Here is a 24,819-nt window from a genome sequence, read left to right as displayed (position 1 = left end):
TGTTAAAAATAAAAGCCAGAGCAAAGCTAGGCATAATATCATATGTGTAATTCCAACACCAAGGAGAGATGCACAGGTGGATACTGGCCATTGAATGACCCTTTCTCAGAATAAGGAGAATATGATACCTGAGGAATGACAACACCCAAGGTTGTCCTCTGTCCTCTACCACACATGAACATGTGTAAGCATTCAGATACACATATACACATGAATGAGTGAGAGGAAGGAAAGGAAGGAGAGGGGAAAGAAGGGATATAGGGAGAGAGAGAAGGAGGGAAAAGCGATTGATCTGTCTGTGTAATTGGAGGACACTACCTTATAATTGAGTCACGATTACTTTGAGCAATCTGAGCTGCTGAAAGGTATAATAATTACAACATGTTTTTCTTACCTTTTTTCCCTTAAGACCTGCCCATATACATCTCCCTACTCTCCTTCAAAATCATAACCCCCTCTTTACTAACAGTTACTGCATGCATATATGTAGATAGATAGATAGATAGATAGATAGATAGATAGATAGATAGATAGATAGATAGATAGATAGATAGACTAGACAGACCTAAATATGAGCTGTTTGGTCTGTATAATGTTACTCATATGTCTGTTTTCAGTGCTGGCCATTTGGCACTGGACAACAAATTGGTGTGCTCTTTTCTGGAGATGGTTCTCTCCCCAGTTCCGTGTCTTGCCTGTAGTTCTTTGCACAGGGCTGAGGCCTCCTTAGCTTTTCCTCATCCATTCTGTCATGTCCATTGGTTCCATCCTTGTTCAGCTCATGTTTCAGCAGTTACGTTCTGATGTCACCAAGAGATGCAGTGTCATAGCAAACTCCTTGATCCCCTGGCTCTTACAATCCTTTTACTTGCCTCTTTCAAAATGTTCCCTGAGCCTTATTAGCAGGAGTGTTCTGTAGATGTGTCTATTTTAATTTTTTTAATAAGAATAAATAGTATGTATTTATTTTTAACATGGGTTCCAGAATCTTGGGTCACAAAGCCTGCAAGGTAATTATGTTACTATGCTGTCTCCCTAGCAATGTATGCTCTGAACTTTGATTGGTTGTGGTTTTCTTCTCTGTTTTCTTGATGATGTGAAGACTACACTTATCTGTGGATATTATAAGTATAAATATTTAGAATGTAGCTAGGTATTGTTATTTTAGTAAATTAGTGGTTATAGATTTCCCCCAATAACCATGTGTTCACTAATGCTGAGTAGTTAGCTAGGTATCCAGTACCAGGCATGATTTCCCTCTTCTCAAATGAGTCATAAGTCCAATTAGAGAGCTGTTGTCGACCTCCAATATATGTGTGCTGCTACTGCACTTTTAAGGTTATAGTTCAATGCCGGTTCACCATTGTGGTGCATTGCCATCATAGCTAGGTACATTGCTTACTTCCCTCTTTTAGAAGTTTGAATATTGTCTTCTACTACCAAGGGAGCTAGTCCTAAGGAAGGGGTATCCATGTCAGTTCCAGCTCAGGGGTCTCTGGAATCTGTTTCATAGGGAATTACCTCAATCTCTAAGGAACAACCAAGAGCAATAGCAATAGGCCTATTACTATATGTTTTGGGAGTCTATTGGACAGTCCTGACCAACAACTCAAAGGAGGGCTTCTCATGTCTGGTATTGCAGTTTTTGTTAGTCTTGGCTCTTGGAAAGAGCACCATCAGCCCAAATGAGAAAACTTAATTAAAACTATATATGTATATTTATATACAGAATTATCTGTATTATAGGTTTATCTTAGGTAAATATTTTATAGTATGATTATGCAGGCTTTTTTCAGACATCTTTAATGATATTTTCTTACCTCCTTCTTTCTGTAGTTAGCCTTTTTCCACTTGCCTAAAGAGCCCCTACCCTTGACTGTTTGCTAGAATTACTACCTGGAGGCTGCACTGAATACCAAGGAGTCTGTCTGAGGGTGGATTCTGTGAGCCCAGAGCATCTGACTTCCATAGCTGTGGCTTGCCTTTGTCCTTCAGTTTCTTCCTGCTAGGAAGATCCAGGGAGGGTTGATGGAGCAGCTTACTCCCTATTCAGTTTCAGAGTCCTCTTCTCTTTAGCTGATTCCATCTTATTTGGCGAAAGCTCAGAGAGTGAATGCATAGCAACAGATATTTTAGAAAGACGAAAACAGCTTGGAATCCCATATGTTAATTTATGTGGAATAAATAAAATTCTTATCAGGATTTTCAAGTCCTGGTAGGGCTTTGCATTTTGTTTTGGGTTTTTCTAAACTGCACATATGAGATAAAAGACATGATACCTCTCTTTATTTGACTTACCAGGATGATCTCTAGTTCTATCATATATGTACATATGTGATATTAGGAATAAAAGGCCCCCTATTGTATGGAGCATTCTGGAGACACATGTAATGACCAAATGTAGTGGTTAGATATATTCAATGGTGTTCTGTTTCCATGGTTTTCAGGATCAGTGCTTACATTGAGGAAGAAGTCCAGAGACGCCTTCATGATTTGCACAGGGCAATTGGTGATGCCAACCATACACCTGCTGATGTGATGAAGGTGAGCTAAAGGAGCCAGGTTATACAGTCATTACTGCCACGTAATGCAAACTCGGGTGTGTAATGTTCCAGAAAAAGCACTAAATGTTGATTGGATGGAGCTGAACAATGAAAGAGAGAATTCATCGAAGAGTAGCTTATTTTAAAGTTTTGTAGTTCTGAGAAAACATTCATCAGATATTCTTTATTTGCTTTAATTCTGTTTCTTCTCCAAATAAAACTAATTTCTGTAGTAAATAATTTACTTTGTAAGTCATTCCAAGTAAACATATACTTTTCTACTTGAGAAAATGTATACTTTAGTAAGTTGATGTTTACCAAATAACAGTTCATTTCTTTTGTATTAGTATAAATGAATTTTTCCAAAGCATTGGGTTTTTATGATACTTTTGTCCATACATACAAGATAATTTGATCTTGTTACACTATCACCCTCTTTATTCTCTGTCCCCTTTGTCTCTATTTACATCCATGAATTTTCATTTCTTCCTGTTTTTATGCTCTATTACTGCTTAGTGTCTGTTTTGATTTGATTTTTTTTCTAAGTTGCCCATTTGAAAGAAAAGACTCAATACATCTCTTTTTCAATCTGGTTTGTTTCATGTAATGAAATGATGATCTTTTCCATTTATCTCCCTGTAATTGACACAGTTTTGCTTTTCTTTATGGCCGACTAAAATTCTATTGTGTAAATAGGTAGATGGATAGATGGATACAGTATCACACTTTTTTTAACCTTTCACACACTGATGGGCACCTCTCCCATTTCCTAACTTCCTGTCATGAGTAGTGCTGCATCAGTACGGCCCTGTGGGTTTCTCTAGTTCATGATGATTCTGATGTGTTCTCAGAAGCAGTAATAGAAGGCCTATATGTGCCGTTTTTTTTTTTTTTTTTTTTTTTTTTTTTTTTTTTTTTTTTTTTTTTGGCACTATCTTATTGAATTCAATAACTTTCAGGCTAAAAAAAATGTCCTGAGGAAATCTTAATTGTAATTTTACTGTTTAAATTTAACATTAGAAGTTACTGGTTCAGTTCTCTGTCCTGCAGATAAATCAATAAGACATGGTTTCCTTGGCAATATAAATCCTGTGGAAAGGTTGTCAGTTTTGAATGACAAGTATGTTTTTTTACCGTTTGTTACCATAAATACTTGTAATGGAGTCAAACTTTTCTCCCTGGTATGAGCATGGTATCATTTAATACAGACAGCTTTTCTTTTCTTCTCAGAGGAATGAGGAACTTCACAATGGCGCCACGCAACGTAAGCTAAAGTATGAGGTAGGTAATGATTTTTTAGATTGATAGGGTTGCTTAAATTATGGCATGCTTGTGTGATTAAATTTTCTTAATGTTTAGTTGCATAATTAGAATTTTGAAGTCCCATTGAGATTAATGGCTAATAGAGAAGGCAAACTATTATATAGACATAAAATTAAAGGGAATCCTACAGGCCTAAAACCGCATTGGCTTTATTCGAATGGCCTGTAGCTATGCCAGGTTTCTCATTAGCAACTGTATCCTTTCCTTCCCTTAGTCTGCACTGAAAGGGCAGAATTATAGAATCAGGATCAGATAGGAGATGGGGGTTGGAAATGAAACTGAGAACTTCTCAGTGTTGTTAAAGCCTGTTGGTTTTATATCTGAGTTGGCAGTGGTACAGAGGAAGCCCTGCATCACTCAGCTGTCTTGTCTCTCTGGTGGACAGTTGCTATTACAGCATACAGTCAGTAAGAAATCACTTGAGTTTCTTCCACCCAGAAGAATGCCATGCTCATAAAGCCCAAGAACTTTTTTCATTGCTAGGCGATAGAAATCTTGACATCAGTATCTGTTGTCCATTACTGAACAGAGATCGAAGGAGGCTGGGTGGTCATAGTTTCTCGACTCACTCGGACCACACCCACTTGTCCTGCTGCCAGTAATAACATTAGCCTCCTCTGGACATCCTTTTTCCTATTGGGTACCTCTGTCAGAAGAAGAAACTGTCTTATATTCTTTTGTTTGTTTCCATGGCACCTGACAAAATACAGGCATGCAGCATGCCTTCTTTAGTGAAGGTTTGTAGGGATCAGCACTGGTATTCTAATTAGGGAGAATATGATTTAAGACTCACATAAAATAAATGAGAGACAGAAAAAGAGAGAGAGAGAGACAGAGACAGAGAGAGACAGAGAGACAAAAAGAGGCAAAGAGAGAGAGACAGAGAGCAAGCATGTGCACAGAATGACCTGGATGGACATGTTTGCCCAAGTGGGTTGAACAACTAACTCTGGCCTCTTAAACACTGGGTCAAAAGTTTGGGAATGTACTTCAGAAAAAATGCAATCATAGACCAAGAAATGGATACTGTGGATTAATCCTACACCGTGTGTCTCTATCAAAATACTCAGTGATTTGTTAGACTGTGTAACATGGAAATTGATGTTTCATATATGAATCAACCCTCTGTCCTTAAATCACTTATCAATCAACACAAATGACTTAGTCCTTCTATCTCACCTCTCAATTAATCTACTCCAATGAAACCAATGGCTATAAGACTTGCCATGTACAAAAAGAATGCCAGAAAGACATAGCACACCCCCATTTCAACCTTTTTTGACATCCTAAACAGAAAAGGCAGCCATGGTCTGCACGGTGTGTTATCCCACTTCTGCCCAAAGATGTTGCTGACTCTCCCAGTGTCCTTAAAGAAGAGAGTGAGATGTGTCCGAGCAGCCAGCGAAGCGATCCCATGTCACAGAACACTTCACTCTCCACAGTGTTCTCCATGGTCTCCCAAGAGAGGACGGTTCTACACTCAGGAACTGAGTTACTGAAGAGTATTGGTGACAAATGTTGTTACCCTGAGAATTCTGGCCACCTTGAACCAAACCGTGCTCATCTTCATGAAATCACTTCCCTTAATGAAAGGAACTCTAGAGATGGACAGAATTCTCAGGGTGAGTCAGAAAATGGCAGTGGGTTGATGACTCCTGAAGAGAAACAAAGCTGGGGAATCGAGTCCAGCTGGACATTGTTGCAACACGTGTCCCAGCAAGCGCCAGCAGACAGAGGAAGCCAACAAGCTATGCAAAGCAGGGTTCTGTGCTTTGTTCTCTCTGAAAGCCTTTCTCAAAGGGAACATCCCACTGGCAGCTCTCCTCAGAGAGTAGCAGCTTCTACATTGAGTTGTGAGCAACAAAATGAGAAAGACTCTGATGCTAAAAACACTAGTGTTCTAGCTCCCCTAGTCCATATCAGGACAGAAGCAAAGAAGCGACTGGGATATTTTTACCACAAATTCTCAGGCCTGTATAAAGACACCAGTGGCCACCTGATACAGGCTGGGACTAAAGTAATGAGCCAAGCCAAGCATGTTGGGAGTGTGTGTGACCCAGGTGAGCTGGCCTCCCATGTGACAACCTTCATCAGAGGCCTGCCATTATTGGAGCACTTACCCCAGCACCTGCCCTTGAGGTCACTCATGGTGCCATCAGGTCCTCCTCCTCTTCCTGAAACTCAAATTGGCAGCTTCAACAGTGAAGGTGGAGGAAGCCCAAGGTCAGCCAAGAGCACAGCACCTCACAGGAACCTGGCCTTCACATCTACAGATGCACCAAATTCCTGGCCAAATTCAGTTTTCCGTCTTGACTATGAAGATGCTGGGAAGATCATTGCATTTAAGCAGACTCTTGTACCTTTCCCAGAACAAATGCTGAGGCTTCAAGAGTGCCCTCTCACAGACCTCCTTGAGCACATGACATGTTGTTTGCCAGAGCCTGTGGACATAATGAAGGCTGTCAAAGGCATTTACTGGCTTGCAGTTGCTAACTGCTCCCAGCCTGAGCCCCAGGCCGCATGCTTGCTCCTGCTGCCTTCAGCTCTGTATGCTCTGGTACTGGGAGATGGTTGCCCAGGCTCCAGGAGCACTTTTCATACTCTCCCCCTCACTGCACTGCAGGAGATTCAGGTTGGCTTTGGTGGGCAGAGCATTCGATTCCTGGGCTCCACAGAGGACCTCTTGCTTACTGTGCTCACTTACAACAAGAGCCTCACTCAGCAGCTCTGCCAAGACCTCCTGGATGTGCTAATGTCTGGGTCTGAAGCTGCTGCCTACAGCAATCACCCTTTGCTCCATCAGGATCTGGTTCAGCTTTCTCTTGATTTGAAGGCAGAAATCCCTGTTTTAACTTTGGCAAATGGAGTTAAGTTTTCTTCTAATTTCCAGACAACCTTGGTAGACATGGTCTACTTTCTTCATGGAAATATGGAGGCCAGTGTCCCTTCTCTGGCTGAAGTTCAGTTACTGCTATATACCACAGTCAGATTGGAGAGTGAGGCTGGTTGTGCCCCCTGCCCATCATTCATCCTTCTTAACACCCACATGGCACTCCTGAGGGAGGATCATGTGTTTTACCCCTACACTGGCTCTCTAAACACACTTCCTCCACATGGGCGATTTGATGTGATCAAGTGCCAAGCTCTGAGTGAGTTCAGATGTGTCATAGTTCCAGAGAAGGACAAAGTGTCAAAGGTAGAGCTGGTCTTCCGAAGGAAACATGGGCTTTCCTTGAACAGAGGAAGTGTTCTACCTGAGCAGAGTCAAGTTAACTCAAGCACCCAGGTGGTTACTCCATTGTGTCTTGAGGATGGACAGGATCAGGCACTCGACATTTGGAAACTCACTTTCAATTCTCAGGATGAGGCTCTTTGGCTAATCTCATATTTAACAAGACTCTAGGAAGGAGACTTCTAGAGATACAGGGCAGTTTCTTTTAGACCTTCAATAAAATGAATATTATAAAAACAGTCAAGAAAATATGAACATCTCAGTGTACTTAATTGAATGGGAAAAAACAGGACTCTGAAATTGAAAGTATAAATATTTTGAATAAAGCAAAGTGAAAATAGCTGATAGCAGAGTACTGGAAAAATATCTTTATTGCCACCTGCTTAATTGTCTCAAAACTCAGATTGTAAATTTGGATCTGCTCAATTACTGGTGCCATGATTAAAGCATTCCGATGGCTTGGCTTAGTTGTCTGTTTATGGTATGGTAGCTTGGAATCGGGCAGTGCCTGCTGGCATCCAGTGGACTAATTTGTGCTGTCTGGAAAGGTGCCCAGTCTGGCAGTGACCTTCATCAACACCCTCCATGTTGCCCATGAGTAGCACAGCTGTGTGGTAGAGTACATCATTGCTTCCTTCAGCTTCCCCAGTCCGTGCCCCACACATAATTTTTACCAGTCTCCTTCTTTCTCTGAACCTTTGTGTTTTTATCCTGGAAGTGCTGTGTGTGTGTTGGAACATTTTTATGGCTTATTTCTGCTGTCTTGTCAAATATATGGTTGCCTTGGATGACATTCAACACTCGCTGTGTCTTCCATCTTTCCTGCCTCTTGACTAGCCGTGACTCAGATCTGCTCAGCCAGGTATCTTGCTGGCCTGAGGTGAGTTTGCAACTATCCAGGCTTTGTTCATTCTTCATTTACTTCTGTGTGGCAATCCTATGAGCAGTCAGGAAAACATGTTTTGAGTTAGTTTATGCAATCCAGCTGCTCTGCCCTTATTCTCCTTTCTCTTGGATGCATGTCACTTAATCCCAGAGTCTCAGAAGCAGGGAAGATGCCTCTTTTCTCCATTGACTCACCTTCCTCTCTCTGCTGGACACAGGCTCTGCACACTCTGTGCAGTTTAATGAGTCTCCAGTTTCATTAGACCACTCATTTCAGCTTTGGCTTGGAAGGGCCTTTCTGTTCTGGTCACATTTTTGGCTAATGTTCAGTATAAGTGTGGGCTCTTTATTTCTGTCACTAGCTGATGATGGGGGTGAAGTTAAAACCTAACCCGTCCAGAAACTTACCATCTGCTTTTTGTCAGAATTGCCAAGAGAGTGGACAAGCTATTGAAGTGTCTCCACATTTTCATCTGTTTCCTCTGTTTAGATTTTGGGAAAATGAATAGCAAAACATAGAATTGGAGAATGTGTTGTTGTTGTTGTTGTCTTCTGTGCACCAGGGGGGCAAGCTTATTGTTTTCAATGTAATTCTTATCCAGAGATGGAGTGTGGTTTTGTTACTTCCAAAACACCCCTCCTCTGATAGACACATGACCTTACATCCAAAGCATTTTAATTATATAGAGAACATTGTGAAAATTACTACCACTACTTGACCCCAACTTTAACTATAGGTCTATCTTGGGTGAAAAAAAAAAATCCTAAAAAATCTCATAATATTCTTCTAAAACCTCATCAATACTATGTGTAATTTTCATTTTTTTAGCTAATGTAATTTATATTACTTGCCATGACTCTTTTGTTATATATGTTTGATTAAACAAACAAATAAGCAGAATTAAACCATGAAGAACTGAAAATAAAATGGAAGATGCTGACAGAGGGATGTAATGATTGAGAACAGGAAGCAATAAAAAAGTTTTCTGTTATTTTAACAAAGACTGTCTACCTCAAATAGACAGACTTCCATAATTTTACCATGCTATAAATAACAGCCTTTAGGGTTTGTCTTAGTTAGGGTTTCTATTGATGCGATAAAAACACCATGACAAAAAGCAAGTTGGGGAGGAAAGGGTTAATTCAGCTTGTACTTCCAGATGCTAGCCCACTACTGAAGGAAGTCAGGATAGAAACTTAAGCAGGGCTTAAACCTGGGAGTAGCTGATGCTGAGGCCATGTAGATGTGGTGCTTACTGGCCTGCTGCACATGGCTTGTCCAGCCTGCTTTCTTAGAGAATGAATGACTGCCAGCCCAGGGATGATGCTACCCAAAATGGGTGGGTGTCAAAGCACCATCTGCAATGGAACAAAGCAAGTATAGTCTGCAAGTTGCCTGTGTCACAGCCTTCAGATGGATAGTTGTCTTTCTACTACGAATTTTCATCCAACAGTCTTCAGTCCTTTCACTCTTCTTACACAACAGCTTCCAAAACACCACGATCCGATCTGCTCAGGTCAGGACGCACCTCTGCCATTTTCGAAAGCTCCTTTCTAAGGAAGGTAACCAAATTCTCTAGTTGATTAAAAGGAACCAATGTTGATTGGCCCTTGTTTGGTTAAAGAGCTCTCTTACTCAAGTGGTTTACAATGGTAACAGCAATTCCAGGTACCCTGTGTACTCTGATTTTCAGAATGTGGAGCTGTTTGCCATGGTTTTTGTTTTTGTTTTTCCCTTTATCCTTGAAAAGGCACTCCCAGAAAGGAGAATCTATCATCGTTTTCACTTTACATTTGGGCATTTGAACCAATAATTGATTGCTATAGCATGCAGGTCACACAGTTTAGCAAAATCTGAAAGTGTGTGCCTCCTAAGCTTTTATAGACCTCATGGTATTAAGACAAGGTCCCATCCTGGCATAGGGAGGCTTCTACAGTGAATGTGAACCTGTGTTGACCATTTGTCATGTTCTCACTGTCTTCCTCCTCACACTCTTTAATCCTATTTTCTTACAACCTGCCTCCTGTTCAACAGTGTAACACATTGGTCTCTGCCAGGGGTTCCCCCTTTTCAAATTGCTGGGGCATTACAAGGTGACTGTCCTGTTATAGCTCCAACCAGAGCTATCATCCCAGCATGTAAAATTTGAGAAAAGGAAGAATTAGAATTATGTGAGATCCTGGGAAAAGAGACAGGAGAGTTGGAATTCTGATTTAAATTAGAGCAGGGTTTAATCTGATTTAAAAGGGGGGAAAAACGCAAAAACCCTGATGTGCCTGTATTTTTTAAGCAAAGCTTACTTATGGTCTCCAGGAGATGAGATGAAGTTCTTAGGGCTGATCTTGTCTTGGTCAATCGTGAACTGAATTTAACCATCTGCTACATAATTGGTAATTAGGAGAATGTTGATGACTCTCTGTGGAATTAGGCCGTTCAGTGCCCTTGTATAGCCTGCAGTGAGCTGGGCTGATACTAATGCCACTTCCTCTTCACTTCCTCAATGTGCTGCTTCTGAAGGCGACATCCTGAGTAGGAAGAGGAAATTAAAATGGAGCCTGAGTTCTGCTCAGGTCTTTTCCCTGAGGACATGACTACAGTGTTTCAGGGACTTGTTTTTATTCCCTCATATGCTACTTCCCTCCCTCCTCCTACATCCATACTCCTCCACTCCTCCTCAGTTTCCCTTCAGCAAAGGCTAGGTCTCCCCAGATATCAACCAAACATAGCGTATCAAGTTACAATAAGATTAGGCACCTTTTCCCCAGTTCATCATGCTGACAGGACAAATCGTAGGTCAAAGGTTTCATGGCTGGCTGGGTTGGTGTCCAGACCCTTCACTGGAAGTCTTGCCTGACTGTAGGAGTTGGTTGGTTCAGGCGCTGTATTCTGTAATATGAGGGAATTAAGGCTGGACAAGGCAACCCAATAGGAGGAAAGGAATCCCCAAAGAACCAGAAGCATCAGAAATAGCCCCTACCCCTGTTCCCTCTGTTAGGAGTCCCACAAAAACCACCAAGCTACAACTAAAAATATACAAATGGCCCAGGTTAGACTCATGCAAGCGCTTTGATTGTCCATTCTGTCTCCGTGAGCCCCTTTGAGTCCAGGTTTATTTATTCTGTGGGTTCTCTTGTAGTGTCCCTGACCCCTCTGGCTCCTATAATACACCTCCCAACCCTTCTCCAGTGGGATTTCCGGAACTCCACCTAATGTTTAGCTGTGGGTTTCTGCATCTGTCTCCATTGGTTGCTGAATGAGGTCTGTCTGATGACAGTTGGGCTAGGCACCAATCAGAGTATAATAGAATATCATTGGTTATCATTTCATTGACTTTTTTTTTAAAAAACCAATTGTGCTTGCTTCTATCCTAGGCCTAGGTCTCTGGGCCATCCAGCCTCTGGTCCAGCCAGTGTCAGGGCTGGGATCCCTCTGGTAGCCATTTCCACAGCTTCTGTGCCACCTTTTCCCCAGTTCATTGTGCTAGCAGGACAAATGGTAGGTCAAAGATTTTATGGCTGGATTGGTGTCTTGCTCGGATGTAGGAGTTGACTGATTAGGCTCTGTATTCCTAGCTAGGGTCATCCTAATGGATTCCTGGGAGTTTCTATTGCACTAGGTTTTACCTTGCCCCTGAATTGCCCCCCACCCCAGTATCAGTTGTTTTTCCCAGTGCTCTCCCCCTCTATCCTTTCCCCACCTGATTCCTCTTGCTCCCATCCCCCAATCCACCCACAATATTTATTCCCTTTCCATGCATTCCACATCGATCCTCCTGTTACTTAGCCTCTGTGGATCAGGCACAGGTTTGTTTTTTTTTTTCCAAAAAAGATTAGTATGTGCACATGCAAGATAATATTTAGTTAAATAGAAAAATAGAAAAATGTTTTTATTTAATATCTCTTACTTTTCGACATATAATACAAGCTACTAATTGTGTGGCTGTTCCTGATGCTCTATTTCTAAGTGGAACCGTTCCACAGTACATTTTAAGGTTCTTGTAGCATCTTACATATGCACTCACATTGGATTTGCTCTTTTCTAGTATAAGGCCTTTGTGTCTCACTACCTCTTATGCTGATGTGTCACTAGTTTCTCTGTTAAGCCTGAGAGTCATGGCCACTGCAGAAAAACACAACTGACTCCAAAGTAAGCAATGCCATGATACTTAAAATCCTCACAAACTATGTGGTTCAGCATGTATTTCTATGTCTAGTCCTCACAAACTATGTGGTTCAGCATGTATTTCTATGTCTAGGGCAAAACTAGGGATTCAAAATACAGCCATATACAAATCAAGCATACATTTATGAATATTATATTACTTTCTCATACCGTCCAAGACACATTTTAGGAAAATATTAAGGACCTTTTACAACTTTATCTGAGAACGGTATGTTTCTCATGGAAGTGACTTCATAAAGTAATTGTGGGAAAAAAAAAACCCTACCCTGCAGCAATACTGGGTAGAAACATGTTCATTGTTTTGTTTGGTTGTTTGGTTGTTTGTTTACTTGGTTTTTGAGACAGCATTTCTCTGTATAGCCCTGGCTGTCCTGGAACTCATTTTGTAGACCAGGCTGACCTCGAACTCAGAAATCTGCCTGCCTCTGCCTCCCGAGTGCTGGGATTAAAGGCGTGCGCCACCACCACCTGGCTACATGTTCGTTTTTTACTTTTCTCTTTATATTATGTGTTTCTCAGACATCTTCAGATCCCTGCCTTACCTGTTTTTGACACGGTCAGGCACATTCAGGAGGATCTGGTCATAGACCCTTGAACCCTGCACTAGAGAGAGAGAAAGCTGAGTGCTACAGCAGAGTGAAGGGCGCCACACCCGCCGCAGGGCTCGCAGCCATTGCCAGTTACTGCTTGGAATGCCATAGTGTCAGTTCCTATCTGCCAAGGTTGTAACCAGCACAGGCATTTCTCAGCCTACATATAGGCTCACAGCCTACACATCAGGACAAACATGATCTTCCATGTGACATAGAATGGAGAAAGGGAAACAAAGCAGGACCCTTATGGCTAAGAATGGCATATATAGGTGGGAACTAGCCTATCAGTAAACCTGTTCTTATAAACAGACCAACTAAATTCTTTTTTTTTTTCTCCTCGTTTTCTTTTCTTTTTTAAAGATTTTTATTTATTATATGTAAGGACACTGTAGCTGTCTTCAGACGCTCCAGAAGAGGGCATCAGATCTTGTTATGGATGGTTATGAGCCACCATATGGTTGCTGGGATTTGAACTCAGGACTTTGGGAAGAGCATTCAAGTGCTCTTACCCACTGAGCCATCTCACCAGCCCTTCTCCTCGTTTTCATCTTTAACTGTATAATATGTCAGGGAAGATCTATATTTAAAGTAATTTGGGCATGGACTGTCAGTGGATTGATGTGATTAGTCGAGCTCATATTGAAAAACATCTCTAAGCATTTCCATGTTGGATTTTGACATTAATGACAGCTAATTAGAAACGCCGTGTGGAAAACAGTGGTTCTTGTTTTGGGTGACCATCCACTAGGGAAAAATCCTGATGCTGTAAAAAGGCTTTGGTAACTTCAGACACTGCCAGACATTGACTCTGTCAGCTAGATTAGAAACCACAGTCAGAAGTTGTCTATCTCTGTGACACCCAGTTGTCTGAGTTTTCACACAGGCAACCAGGTAGAGCCAAAGCTGTGAGTACCTGCCTGAGCTCCAGATCTCTCTTTCTCCCCGGGAGAACTGGAATGTATTGCCCAATGATTTCTTTTTGGTCAAAACATTTAATGTTGCTGGGCGTGGCAGCGCACGCCTTTAATCCCAGCACTCGGGAGGCAGAGGCAGGCGGATTTCAGAGTTCGAGGCCAGCCTGGTCTACAAAGTGAGTTCCAGGACAGCCAGGGCTATACAGAGAAACCCTGTCTCGAAAAAAAACAAAAAACAAAAAACAAAAAACAAAAACAACAACAACAACAAAAATTTAATGTTATTGCATATTTTTTCCAATACCTTAATCTGCGCACACCTGAAGTATTTATTACCCCATTTATTTTAGGTGGATGGCCTCACTTTAAAATCTAATATCTGAATAATGTAGTAGTGTGAAGTTTATTCCCTGGGTTATCAGCCTCTTGCCATGTAGAGTCAGGCTGCCTCATAATCAGCTTCTCCTTTGATAAATGGGGTTCATAATGATTAGACCCTCATGGGAACATCATGAAGATTGATAGATTAATGTATAAAAACTGGTTAGCACACCGACAATGCATGGTAGTGTTCAGCAAATGTTAACATGAATGTAATTCTAATTAATTTTTTTTTTACTGCTACTGCTTCAAAAACATACTGTCTTATGTTCTCTAAACCCCTGGGTTATTGTAAATTATGATTGTTCAGAGATTTCTTCCTATTTATACTCAAAAACTCATTTTTAAAATTAATTTTTTATACTGCGTCTTCCTCTGACCCCCTCAGGCTTCCTGCCACCCAGAACATAAATACTTGTCAGCCAAGTCAATTATCAATCAAATGGAGCCTAAAGAAAATACTTGAGATTTGTTTTAATTGTGGTTTATACAAATTTCCACACTATAGTAACTTTATTATAAACTGACTAAATGCTAATAAAGAATTGAATTTGAACAAAATTTCCAGTTTTTACAACTCTTTGAATAGCAGTCAGATATGGAAAGGAAGAAATATGCTTAGTTAATAAAAACTTTGCAAAAAACCCACTGATTTTTGAAGTTAGAGACCTATTGCAGTTTTTACATGATCTTATACATTTGAAGGAACTTCAAAGCCCAACAACACTTTGCAGTGCTTTTGCCCTAACTTTGTGGACTGGTCTGCCTACAGAAATGGTCTTTTGTTATGAAGGAGGCTTAGCATGTCTTTTTCAAAGCAAACCGTCATATTTCTAAATAAATTCTACTGGTTTGATGCTCTTTTCTCTACTTGAGACGCATATTGTCTCTTCTCGCAAGCAAGGTTCTCACAGCACAGTGATGTTACATTCTCTTTGTTCTCCTTGTCCGATGTGCCTTTGATAGCGGATGTATTCTCGCTCTTTGGGAACAAATCCAGATGACCTGAAGGACCCCATTAAGATTAGTATTCCCCGCTATGTCCTGTGTGGTCAAGGGAAGGATGAACACTTCGAGTTTGAAGTTAAGGTAAGTGTTCCTTTGTCATCCTTCTAGAAGGACAGAAGTTGAAAACTGTGTGGTGGTGCTTTCTTGGTGTTTATGGAAAAGAATATGAAATTACTTATGAACGTTATTGTGTCAGACATTTATTTACTCTTTAATCTAATTATGTGAAACTTAAGACTGTGACACATGGTAGGGGAGGGCACCTAAAAAGGAGGCATAAAGACATCAATCACCCTCAGGGGGGCAGAGGACATCATCCCAGCCAGGGTCCTAGCACTTTCCTGATTTCAGCTCCAGAAAATCAACCTTCACTCATTGCATGAGCACACACACGTGCACATGCATGCTTGCACAAACACCGGAACAAACAGATCAGTTGATAAACCCATCTGTGGGCTTGGCCTAATTTTTCTCATCTATAAGAACAGTAATAATATCTATTAATATCTAATTGTAGGAATTTCATTTTGTGTAAAATCTGTTTCAGGTATTATTTTATTTATATGACTTTTAAGGAAGAGATGAGCTTCCCAAAACAATGACTTCATCTTATTTTTAAATTTATTTCCATTGACTCATACACTTAGTTAAATGTTTCTGGCTGCTATTCCCTCCTCCTCAGTGAATTAACGATTAATCACATTTCTTTATTCAAGAATGGACAAGGATATTAATGTAAAAAAGTCCGCTGCAGTATTGGCGTGTGGATGCATACGGGTGGCCTTGCAAGCAGTTTGGTTCCGACAAACTCTGACTAGGGAATTTGGACCCTGAGATCAATAGACTTTGATTCTTCTTTGATTCTTTAATAACCTACTCAGTTTTGGGTCCTTGGCAAAATGGGGGAAAAAAGCACTCAGGGAGCTCCAAAAGTCACAATATAAGAGGAGCTTGTCAGTCCAGAGAACATCTGGTGAGGAGGAGCTCTGTGCCAATCCTGCAGACCTGGGACTCCTGGGGGAGGGAGCAGGGGGAAAGAGGGGATAGAGGAGCCTTGCCACCTGCACCTTCTCACTACCATGAACCAGTAACACCCAATTCCTGTTCCAGCCCTCTTCATTTCTTCTACTATTCCATATTGTATATGGTTGTGAGACTATATAATGTTCTCTTTTGTTAACATGGGTAATATCATACACAAATATAAAAATAACTTCAAGATTCTTTGTATTTCTATATTTTGGATTCTTTTGTGGCTTTTCCTGGCCCAGAATTAGAATTCACTGAGTCTAGACATTACAAAGTGAAAATACACAGTACTTTTAGTTGGCCTATGTCCACACTTTACTGATGAACACATTAATGGAGTTTAGCTATTTATTGACTCCACGTATAAAACTTTAATAAAGAAGACTGCTTTAAATAAGTGGGTTAATTTAGATAAAAGTTATCAGTAGACAGTAGCCCAGTTAATTTTCAGCTGTGGTCAAAGCTGTGAGGATACTCCTGCCAGAGAAAGTTAGATCAAAAGCAGAGGACCACATGGGGCTTCTCAGGATCTGTACTTCACTTCAGTACATGAACTTCAAATCCCAGGAGGTCTGTTGTTTTTTTTTTCTTTTTCCTCCCTCCTTCCTTCCCTCCCTTTTTCCCTCCCCCCTCCTCTTTCTTACCTTTCTTTTCTTTCTTTCTTTCTTTCTTTCTTTCTTTCTTTCTTTCTTTCTTTCTTTCTTTCTTTCTTTCTTTCTTTCTTTCTTTTTCTTTCACATACCAAGGCCAGTGCACTAGTTCTGCCTTCTCTGGTACTTGGAGTAGGCACACCAGTACTGTGCATGTTGGCTTGCTTGAAGGATTCTTCTTCTTCTGTTAGAAAGGTCTCCTGACGCTTTCACCCACACTCTGATGAGGACACTGTTGAAAAGGACCTAGTACTAGAAAGAAAGTCTTAGGATTCTGCGCCCCCTCTCCAAATAAAGCAAGCTTCAGGCAAAAGCACCAGTACCAGGGTAACACTGATGTGTCACTGTCCTAGCTGGTCCACGTAATCTGGGATTTCATAACCTCAGGCTCTATTATCTGTGTAATGTGGACAATAAAAGCCATCTGACTGGATCGTTATGAGTAGATGACCTTGCATTTATAATTTATAACCTCTTTCCATGTCCGATGCTTCCTAAGTGCTATGTGTACTTGTTACTAAAATCAAATGAAAACAGGCAGGCTTGGGGAATGCATGGGATTCTGCTTTAGGAGCCCTCAGTGACTCTTCATGTGCAACTATGTCTTTATGAGGCTTGGGGTTTTGAATGTTTTCTTTGTGATTAGGTGTTCCCTGCAGCATCCTAATAGATGAAGAAAATGTACAGAAAATAAATCCACCAGTCACAACTATTTGAACATAATCACAGCTGTTTTGGAGATGTCCTTTATTGGAAGCCTCGTGGGTACCTATAAGAGAAAAATAATGTAACTAGCATTCAAAGTTTTGAAAATATATTTTGAGTTTTTCTTTATAAAACTGTACATTGAAGGTTTTGTTACTATTTAGAAGTTTTTCAAAATTCCCAACTTTGATAAGTTATTTGAATATGTCATACATATGCCACATTATCTAGTATAATGTCATATCTGATGATATTGTGCTACTATAAATTATTTTGGTGAGCCAAGTAGCTTTAAGAAGTCAAAGATTATTGATTTGATTTTGATAAAGGACAATTCTCTTTAGCTTTAGGCTTTTATAAGAAAAATTGGTGTTTGTGTGCATATATATTTTATAATATTTTGGTTTTCATTTTAGAACAACCATTACTGATTCTTTTTCAAAGTTTGTTTTCATTTCCTCCTCTATTCTGCAATGGTACTTATGGCCCCTGGGACTGTGTGTGCATGACAAGCTCTCAGGGGCTTGATCCTTCTGCTGTGGGGTATGTCTCGCTGCTGGTCACTGGCTATTTCACCTAGGGACTTCAAAGATGTGCTAATACCCAAGGCCCTTCCACTACAGGTGCCAATCTGAATGCCTGAGAAGATGGCAGTTGTAAAAGAGACTCACGGTGTCCTGTCCACATCCTGTGCATCTGGGGAGGACAGCATATGAGCTTAGGTGTACTTGAGCCGTGCATGATATGGCTCTGAGCATCCTCCTCTTTGCCTTTGTCTTCCCTTCGGCCTCTAGTCAGTCTCAGCCCACCCTTTGTTGGGTAGAATTTCATAGTCTTTTAAAGTCCTGTAGTGAAGTAGTGAAGGGTATATTGGGGTACAGTGAAGGTTAAGGGTGCCCGGGTGCTCCTCATCTCAATTCCTGTGTGTCTCAAGGCAGTTTCCAGCATTGTTTTTAAAATGAGAATAGTGCTTTTCATTAAACTAGAATTGATTTAATTCAAAAGAACGATTTTATACCTCCTTTATTTGGGAGGACCAAAGCACACTTATTTGGGGGAAAGGTCTAAGATTCAGTAACTAGCTACTTTTGGGTTTTGGGCTCATTTAACTCCTTCAGACCACTTTGTGAAGGCTTCACATACATGAAGCAAGAAGCACAGCTGTAGGAGGGGCTCCATGAGCCTTCTAGGTCTGGCTGCTTTGATAGGACATGCTTTGGGAAGCATCTCACTGTGTGAACATCATTTATTTGTATATTCCTTCTGCTCTTATTGATGCTTGCTTTCCTGTTCTTTCCGGAGAATAAATGAAGTTGTCCTCTCCATGATGTACCCACATCCATTACTTTACTAATTATGGAAGGTACCTGCCTAGGAACTCCAAGACAGTGTGTTAGGTCTGTTTCATTGGAGTTGCCCTTCCACAGAGTCCTAAAAGTGCAGCCTCCTGAGACTGGTTCTTAGGGTAAATAAAGACAATCTCTGGCTGGCAGGTGTCACAGAGAGGCAGGAAGCTGAAAGTTGGCCAGCCTGAGTTGAGTGTCACTCACTGATCAGAAGTATCAGTAGGATCCCTACTTACTCTAAATCATAGCTGCTTCAGTAATGCCACTCCCTAGACTAGCTGTCACCCTAAAGCTCTTTCTAAGCTTTTCAGTGATTGATAGAGAAAATCAGTTACTTTGAATCATTTCAGCATGATATAAAACACCAGCCAGGGAAATCTGTGGCTAAGGCTAACAGAAGATGTTATACTCATTTGTCATAGAAATAATGATATTTTAAAGTCCTTGTATTTTAATGTACATGTCAACACAGTAGTACAAAGAAATGAGCCAATGCTGGTGTAGGTTTTATCACTGCTGGGTTTCTGTTCCTGTAAAATGGTAATCCTTTAAGGCAGCATCTCACTTCGTTCTGAAATGATCCTGTGCTGAATTGTCCATTCTCCCTACTCTCCTTTCTCAAACCAGGGTCCTCTCTGCTGCCATGTCCCATCGTGGTCAGCTTTTCCCCAGATCTAATTATCCCTTCTATTTCTGGCCTCCTGGAAAGAGGAGCAGTCTAGACCTTGTTGGTGTTAGACAGACCTGAACCTCCAGACCTCAGATGGTACCTAGCCAGTAATAATCAGCTAATAGGCATAACTCAGCAGGGTGAAGCCCAGAACCACAGAGATAGAGAACCAAACCAAACCAAGAAAAACCTTTTGTGCTCTTGTATTTTCAAGTTAGAATCTTGAGTGACTAGCACCCCACAGGTATCTCAAGCTCCATTTGCACACACCAGGTCCCTCTGATAGTCCTCACATTGCAGCTGTCTTTCTCTTAGTCATTCAGGGAGAGTGTGCAAGAATGGAGGTTCTTGTGCTATGTCTAAGGATGCATTATCTCACTCGTTGGCAGTTCCTCCTTCCAGTGCATAGCCACAGAGGTGCCTTGGTGCTGGGCAGTCTGCAGCACCTACAAGTTACTTGGCTTCATTTTATCTAGGCTCTTGTTCATATAGAAATGCATGTCTAGGCTTACTGCCCACGCCTCTCCATGATTCCAGGACCTGGAGAGTCTTCTAGAAGCTCTTCTTCTCATCTCCTTTGAGGAGCTTACTGACATCTTGGGCATCCTCTCACTGTTCAGCAGTACACAGGTCCTGCCCATTCTCACACAGATGATGCAGTACAACCCCTTGACTCACTCTTTTTACTTGCACACCACAACCCCACATTTAAAAAACATGTCTAGACCTTTCCAGTCAGCTGATTCTTTGTTTACAAAATTACCATAGAAGCAGACTCCTTCTGTTGCCTTAAAGTCCTGCTTCACTGTCTTCTGTCTCCTGATTGGTGGCTTGGGAGAAGGTGAGAAGCAGCAATAGGAACAATGGGCAAGTGAAAGCGTGACTTCTAGAGAGTTGCCCAGCGCTACTGTGCAGACTATCTGTGGCAGTACAGCTCTTGTCAAGTCGCTTACGATGCCTGAGTCCCACTTCTTCTGAAGTATGAGATCCTCACGCATCTCCTGAGCTTCCCTTGTTCCATCACTGATTAACCATTCCAGTGAGCATCACCCGTCATAGTAGCCAAATGTTCTCAGTAAATAAGGTTAACTCCATGTTCCCTGTTGTCATTTACACACCAGGCCTTCCCCAACTTGTATGTCACTGAGTTTATAGCCCCCTCAAGAAAAAAAGAAAGCTATCATCTATTCCAGAAATTCTATACCCCAAGCATTCTGCCAGGCATTTCTACAGATACAGAGAATGTTCCAAAGTGAGGGTATTTGTTGTATTACATAAAGGAAGAAATCATGATCGAATTGCTTAAGGCCAAACAGCTGGTAAGCAGACTCAGGTCCCACACTCCACTCCACTGGTACCTAAATCCAGTAAACTGTTCTGATTCCCTTTCTTGTGTTAATGTACCTTCTAAATGTCAATAATTCCTGTGCTTTTAGAAGTTGAGAACATCTTTAGTATTGTCTTAGACATTTCTAAATCCTTACCTCCTTACAGAATTTACTGTTATATGTATATGAGCATGCCCAAGTCTTGCATGCTTTTCAAAGTAGGGTTTTTGTCACAACTCCAACAAGTCTTGAGGATTTGGTGATGGCAAGACCTGACAGGAATTCTGAAGAAATGCCCAGTTTAGGGGTTGTGGTAATTACATTTACAGTCAGAGAAATCTCTCTATTTGGCAGAACAAAAATGAGAGCTATTCCAGGCTATTAGAAAAACCACATAGACATACATCTTTTAGAAGTACTTGCTCCCAACTTGATAGAATATAAATATTCAGAAAGAGTGGTGTGTTAGCATCTAGGCCTGTGTTTATTAGTTATATGATAGATTATCTCCCTGTGCGTGGACTAACAGAGCTGAGACAAATGTGACGCTGCAGTGCCCTGGCTACCCGGAGCCAAGATCCAGTGTGTGTGTGGTGGTTCACTGCATAAAGAGCAGCAAAGGAGATTACATCAGATCCTGAAGAGTCAGATTCACCCTATGATTCTGTTTTCTTAATAACTGCCTTGCCTTTTGAAGAATTTTTTTCTTACACTGAAAATAAACAAAGAAGCAAGAGGAAAAATCGGGGAAACAGACAAATAAGCAAACAAACAAACAAAGCATATTTTGCCCTTTCCAGGCAGGTTTCATTACAAACCAGCCCTCTTCTGTGTTGCCTGGCTCGGACCCCTGTGTCTGTTCACACAGAGTGAGTGTGCAGAGGTGGCTGGAGAGAAATGAGACTGAGTGTGTGAGACAGAAGAGACATGGCCACACCCTCCAGGACCCCAGCACCCCTCCTCATTTTCACTCTCGCTGACTGTTTTAAGGACATAATTTCCATGTCTCTTAATTTTAAAGCTTTAAGAATTTTTTTCTCTTCCTACATTATTTGTTAAATGATTCAATTTTTATTTATTTATTTACACTCCAGATTTTATTGCCCCCCCACCCTCCCTCCAGCTGTTCCACATCCCATGCCTCCTCCCCACCCCACCTTGTGAAAACCCTCCTCTTCCAATAGTAAATCAGAGAAGGTGTTTCTTCAGGGGTAGATATTTCTTTTGTTTATTAAGATTGTTTCACACAATGCCTTTTGATCTTGATTTTCCCACTTCCTGAGCTCTTCCTAAGCTTGCCTGCTTCCTTGCACATCCAACGTTGTATTCTTTCTTTCAAAACAAGCTATTAAAAAAAAAAAGCTAGTAAGAGGGGAAAGAATCAAATGTGAAGAAGTCCACATAAAAACTGTTCCTGGACATGAGACCTGCCCAGCAGTACAGCTGATATGCCCATGGCGCTCCATTGAGGAAAGCAGATTTTCCCTTTACCAGCAAGTACCGATGCCAAGAGCTTATTGGTCAGGACAGGAGCCCGTGTTCATGTCCCCCACTCAGTGAGTGCTGGAACTCCACTAACTTGAATCTGTGCAGATATTGTGCATTCTGCCACAGTGTCCATTGGTCCTGTTGCACGTGTCACTACTCTTTCCTTGTAGGTGCCATCACCTTGAGTGGAGGTGTTTGATGAACGCATCTCTATCTCATTTAGGACTGAGGGAGGGGCAGTCAGGTCTGAGGCCTGAGCATTGTGCTCCTAACATCACTTTATCCGCCTTCATTCATGGGTGCATCAAAAGTCCATTTTACAGATAAAAAGTTGAGGCCTGAAAGAATTCAGTTCTGGAACTAGTTAAGTCATTAGGCTGAAGTCAGGGCTACATCTGTGCTCATCCATAGCCTTTCGATTTCCAGTATCTAGTGATGGCTATATTCCTCACTTTGCCTCTCAATATCTAGTTAGTTTAAAGGAAATAATACCAGGGCCATCACTTTTGACTTTTGCTGTAGTTTTAGAGTAGAATAATTGCCCCTCCCCCATTTGTCATCTACACTTTTCCAGTACTACAAGAGCCTTTGTTGGGAATGACCATGGATTTGAATTCCAGGGCCTTCATATGTTCTATCAAATTTACCTTCAATCTACCAGATAAGGCCAGTATACAAAAATAAGCAGTATTGTCTCCTATTTTGAAAATGTTGAAATTAAACCATGAAACAATTATTCCTGGTTATTCAAGGAGGCTGGGTTTGGGCCAGCTAGAAAATGCCATTTGCTTTAGGATCACTTCATAGCTGTCTAGAATGTAGGTGGTAATTCATCACACAGTCCTTGAGTCATTTTCCTGGTACCAGAGATTCAGATCAAACTCAGGGCTCTGAGACCCTCCTGTACTGTTCATCTTTGGAGATGGGCCTCTTACATTTTCCTGGAGAATAGGAAAAACAGAAAGATCTAAAGCTTGCCTGGGACTCTGCTTCATGAATCTCTGTTATCCAAGCTCCATGTGCTTCCAACCTATGTTGTCAACACTAGGATTAGATTCAGACTACTTTTTGCTTGTACATTGCCTTGGAGTCCACTGTCTTGGGACCAGACCCCTTTTGCTGAGGTCCGACCTCTCCATTCAAGTGTCCTGAGATGGGACTTTAGCAGTTGCCTCGACTGCCAGCTCCTAGGACCTGTGGCTGTGGGGAGCTATGCCTTATCAGTTCAGGGACTCCTTATGCAGTCTAAAATTAGATACATGGCAGCTTGTTTCTTCCTCCAGAGCCTCTGCATGCCCACTGACAAGGTCTCTCTCCCTGTATAGCTGCCAGGGTGCAGAGATGGTCTCTTCTTTAGGCTCACTAGAAGGAGAAATAAATGAACAACCTTAGAGTTCATGAGCAAGCCAGAGAAGTGCTGCACTGTACGCCAAGGAAATGGCTTCAACACTCCACCGGACAGTGTGTTCTCAGCACAACACAGCCTGTCCTCTGAGTCCTAGGTTTCCCTTCCAGCTATAACTGCTGCCCTTCACCAAGTGAAGGAAAGCAGCCCCTGCCCACTGGCATAGCTTTTATCTCCAAGCTGATACTCAGGGGCAAGGACTCTAAATCAACTAAATTCACCCTTCAAAGGCCATTTAAGATTACCTTTGGATTCTTTCTGTGTCATTTTGGAGCCTTATACTCACCTGCTCTTATCCTAATCCCCAAGTCACTTATTCATGTGTCCTTTCAAAATCAGTACAGTGTTCTCTACAGGCAAAATATGATAAATGACATTTTCTTGCTTTACTTTTTAATTCTTTGCCCTCTTCCTTATCTCCTCCAATGCCCCTACTTACCAAAAACTCTACACAGTTGATTTGTTGCTAAGCCAGAAGAGGACAAAGATGCAGGTCATTCTACTGCCTTCAGAGAGAGGAGGAACTAGGAAATTGTGAGTTCCTGCCAGCAGCAACTCACTCCGGTCTGGGCCGGGTTCGTCCTGAAAGGCGGGGTTGTCCTGGAAGGGAATAGACGGCAAGAGAAATGGGGCCAGGACAAAGTATTCTGATCAAAGCCTGAGGTTTAATGAGGGGAATATAGCTTATATAGCGTGGGGAAAACCCCAGTCCCCAGCCCCAGTCTTTGAAGGCACAGGTGAATGTCCGTAGGCGGGTCCAAAGGATGTTGTCTTCTGGGACATCAAATGGTCTTCTCAGCAGGCAATGGAGACACTTTGAAGGACAGTGACAGTAGAGCAGCTCTGGCAGATCTGAAGATTATCACCTCTGGTGAATCTTAGCGACTGCAGGGGACTGGGCTTTGAAAGACAAAGATTAGTATAAACAGTAAGGCAAGCTTGGCAGATCTGAAGACCACCACCACAGGTGGTCCAGTGGCAACGGAGAGCTAGGAGGCCCCAACAACTCCGCCCTTAATATTTGATAAAAATTAGCTTGACTGGCACAAAATACACTTATGCTCTATTGTCCTGCCCAGGAATTGTGGTGGCTGGCGTCCGGACCTGATGCAGATTTTCCAGAACTGTTTTTGTTA

The 24,819-nt window shown here is 41.6% G+C and overlaps 1 protein-coding gene across 4 annotated transcripts in view; it reads left to right on the top strand.

The window, feature by feature from the left end:
- Positions 1-24,819, top strand: part of Kif16b (kinesin family member 16B) — a 266,295-nt gene that overhangs the window by 176,986 nt on the left and 64,490 nt on the right. For 2 of the 4 annotated variants that reach the window (XM_021192396.2, XM_021192397.1), the window contains 3 exons: positions 2,448-2,544; positions 3,774-3,824; positions 15,021-15,143. In XM_021192396.2, coding sequence (XP_021048055.1) covers positions 2,448-2,544; positions 3,774-3,824; positions 15,021-15,143 — 271 coding nt within the window. Of the gene's footprint in view, positions 1-2,447; positions 2,545-3,773; positions 3,825-5,160; positions 12,432-15,020; positions 15,144-24,819 lie in introns of those variants that run through there. The other 2 variants (XM_029536895.1, XM_029536894.1) reach the window with 1 other exon arrangement.

Source organism: Mus pahari, chromosome 3, assembly GCF_900095145.1.
Source record: "Mus pahari chromosome 3, PAHARI_EIJ_v1.1, whole genome shotgun sequence".
Taxonomy (NCBI): Eukaryota; Metazoa; Chordata; class Mammalia; order Rodentia; family Muridae; genus Mus; species Mus pahari.
The sequence above is the reverse complement of the archived record's forward strand: the minus strand, read 5'-3'. Positions and strand labels throughout refer to the sequence as shown.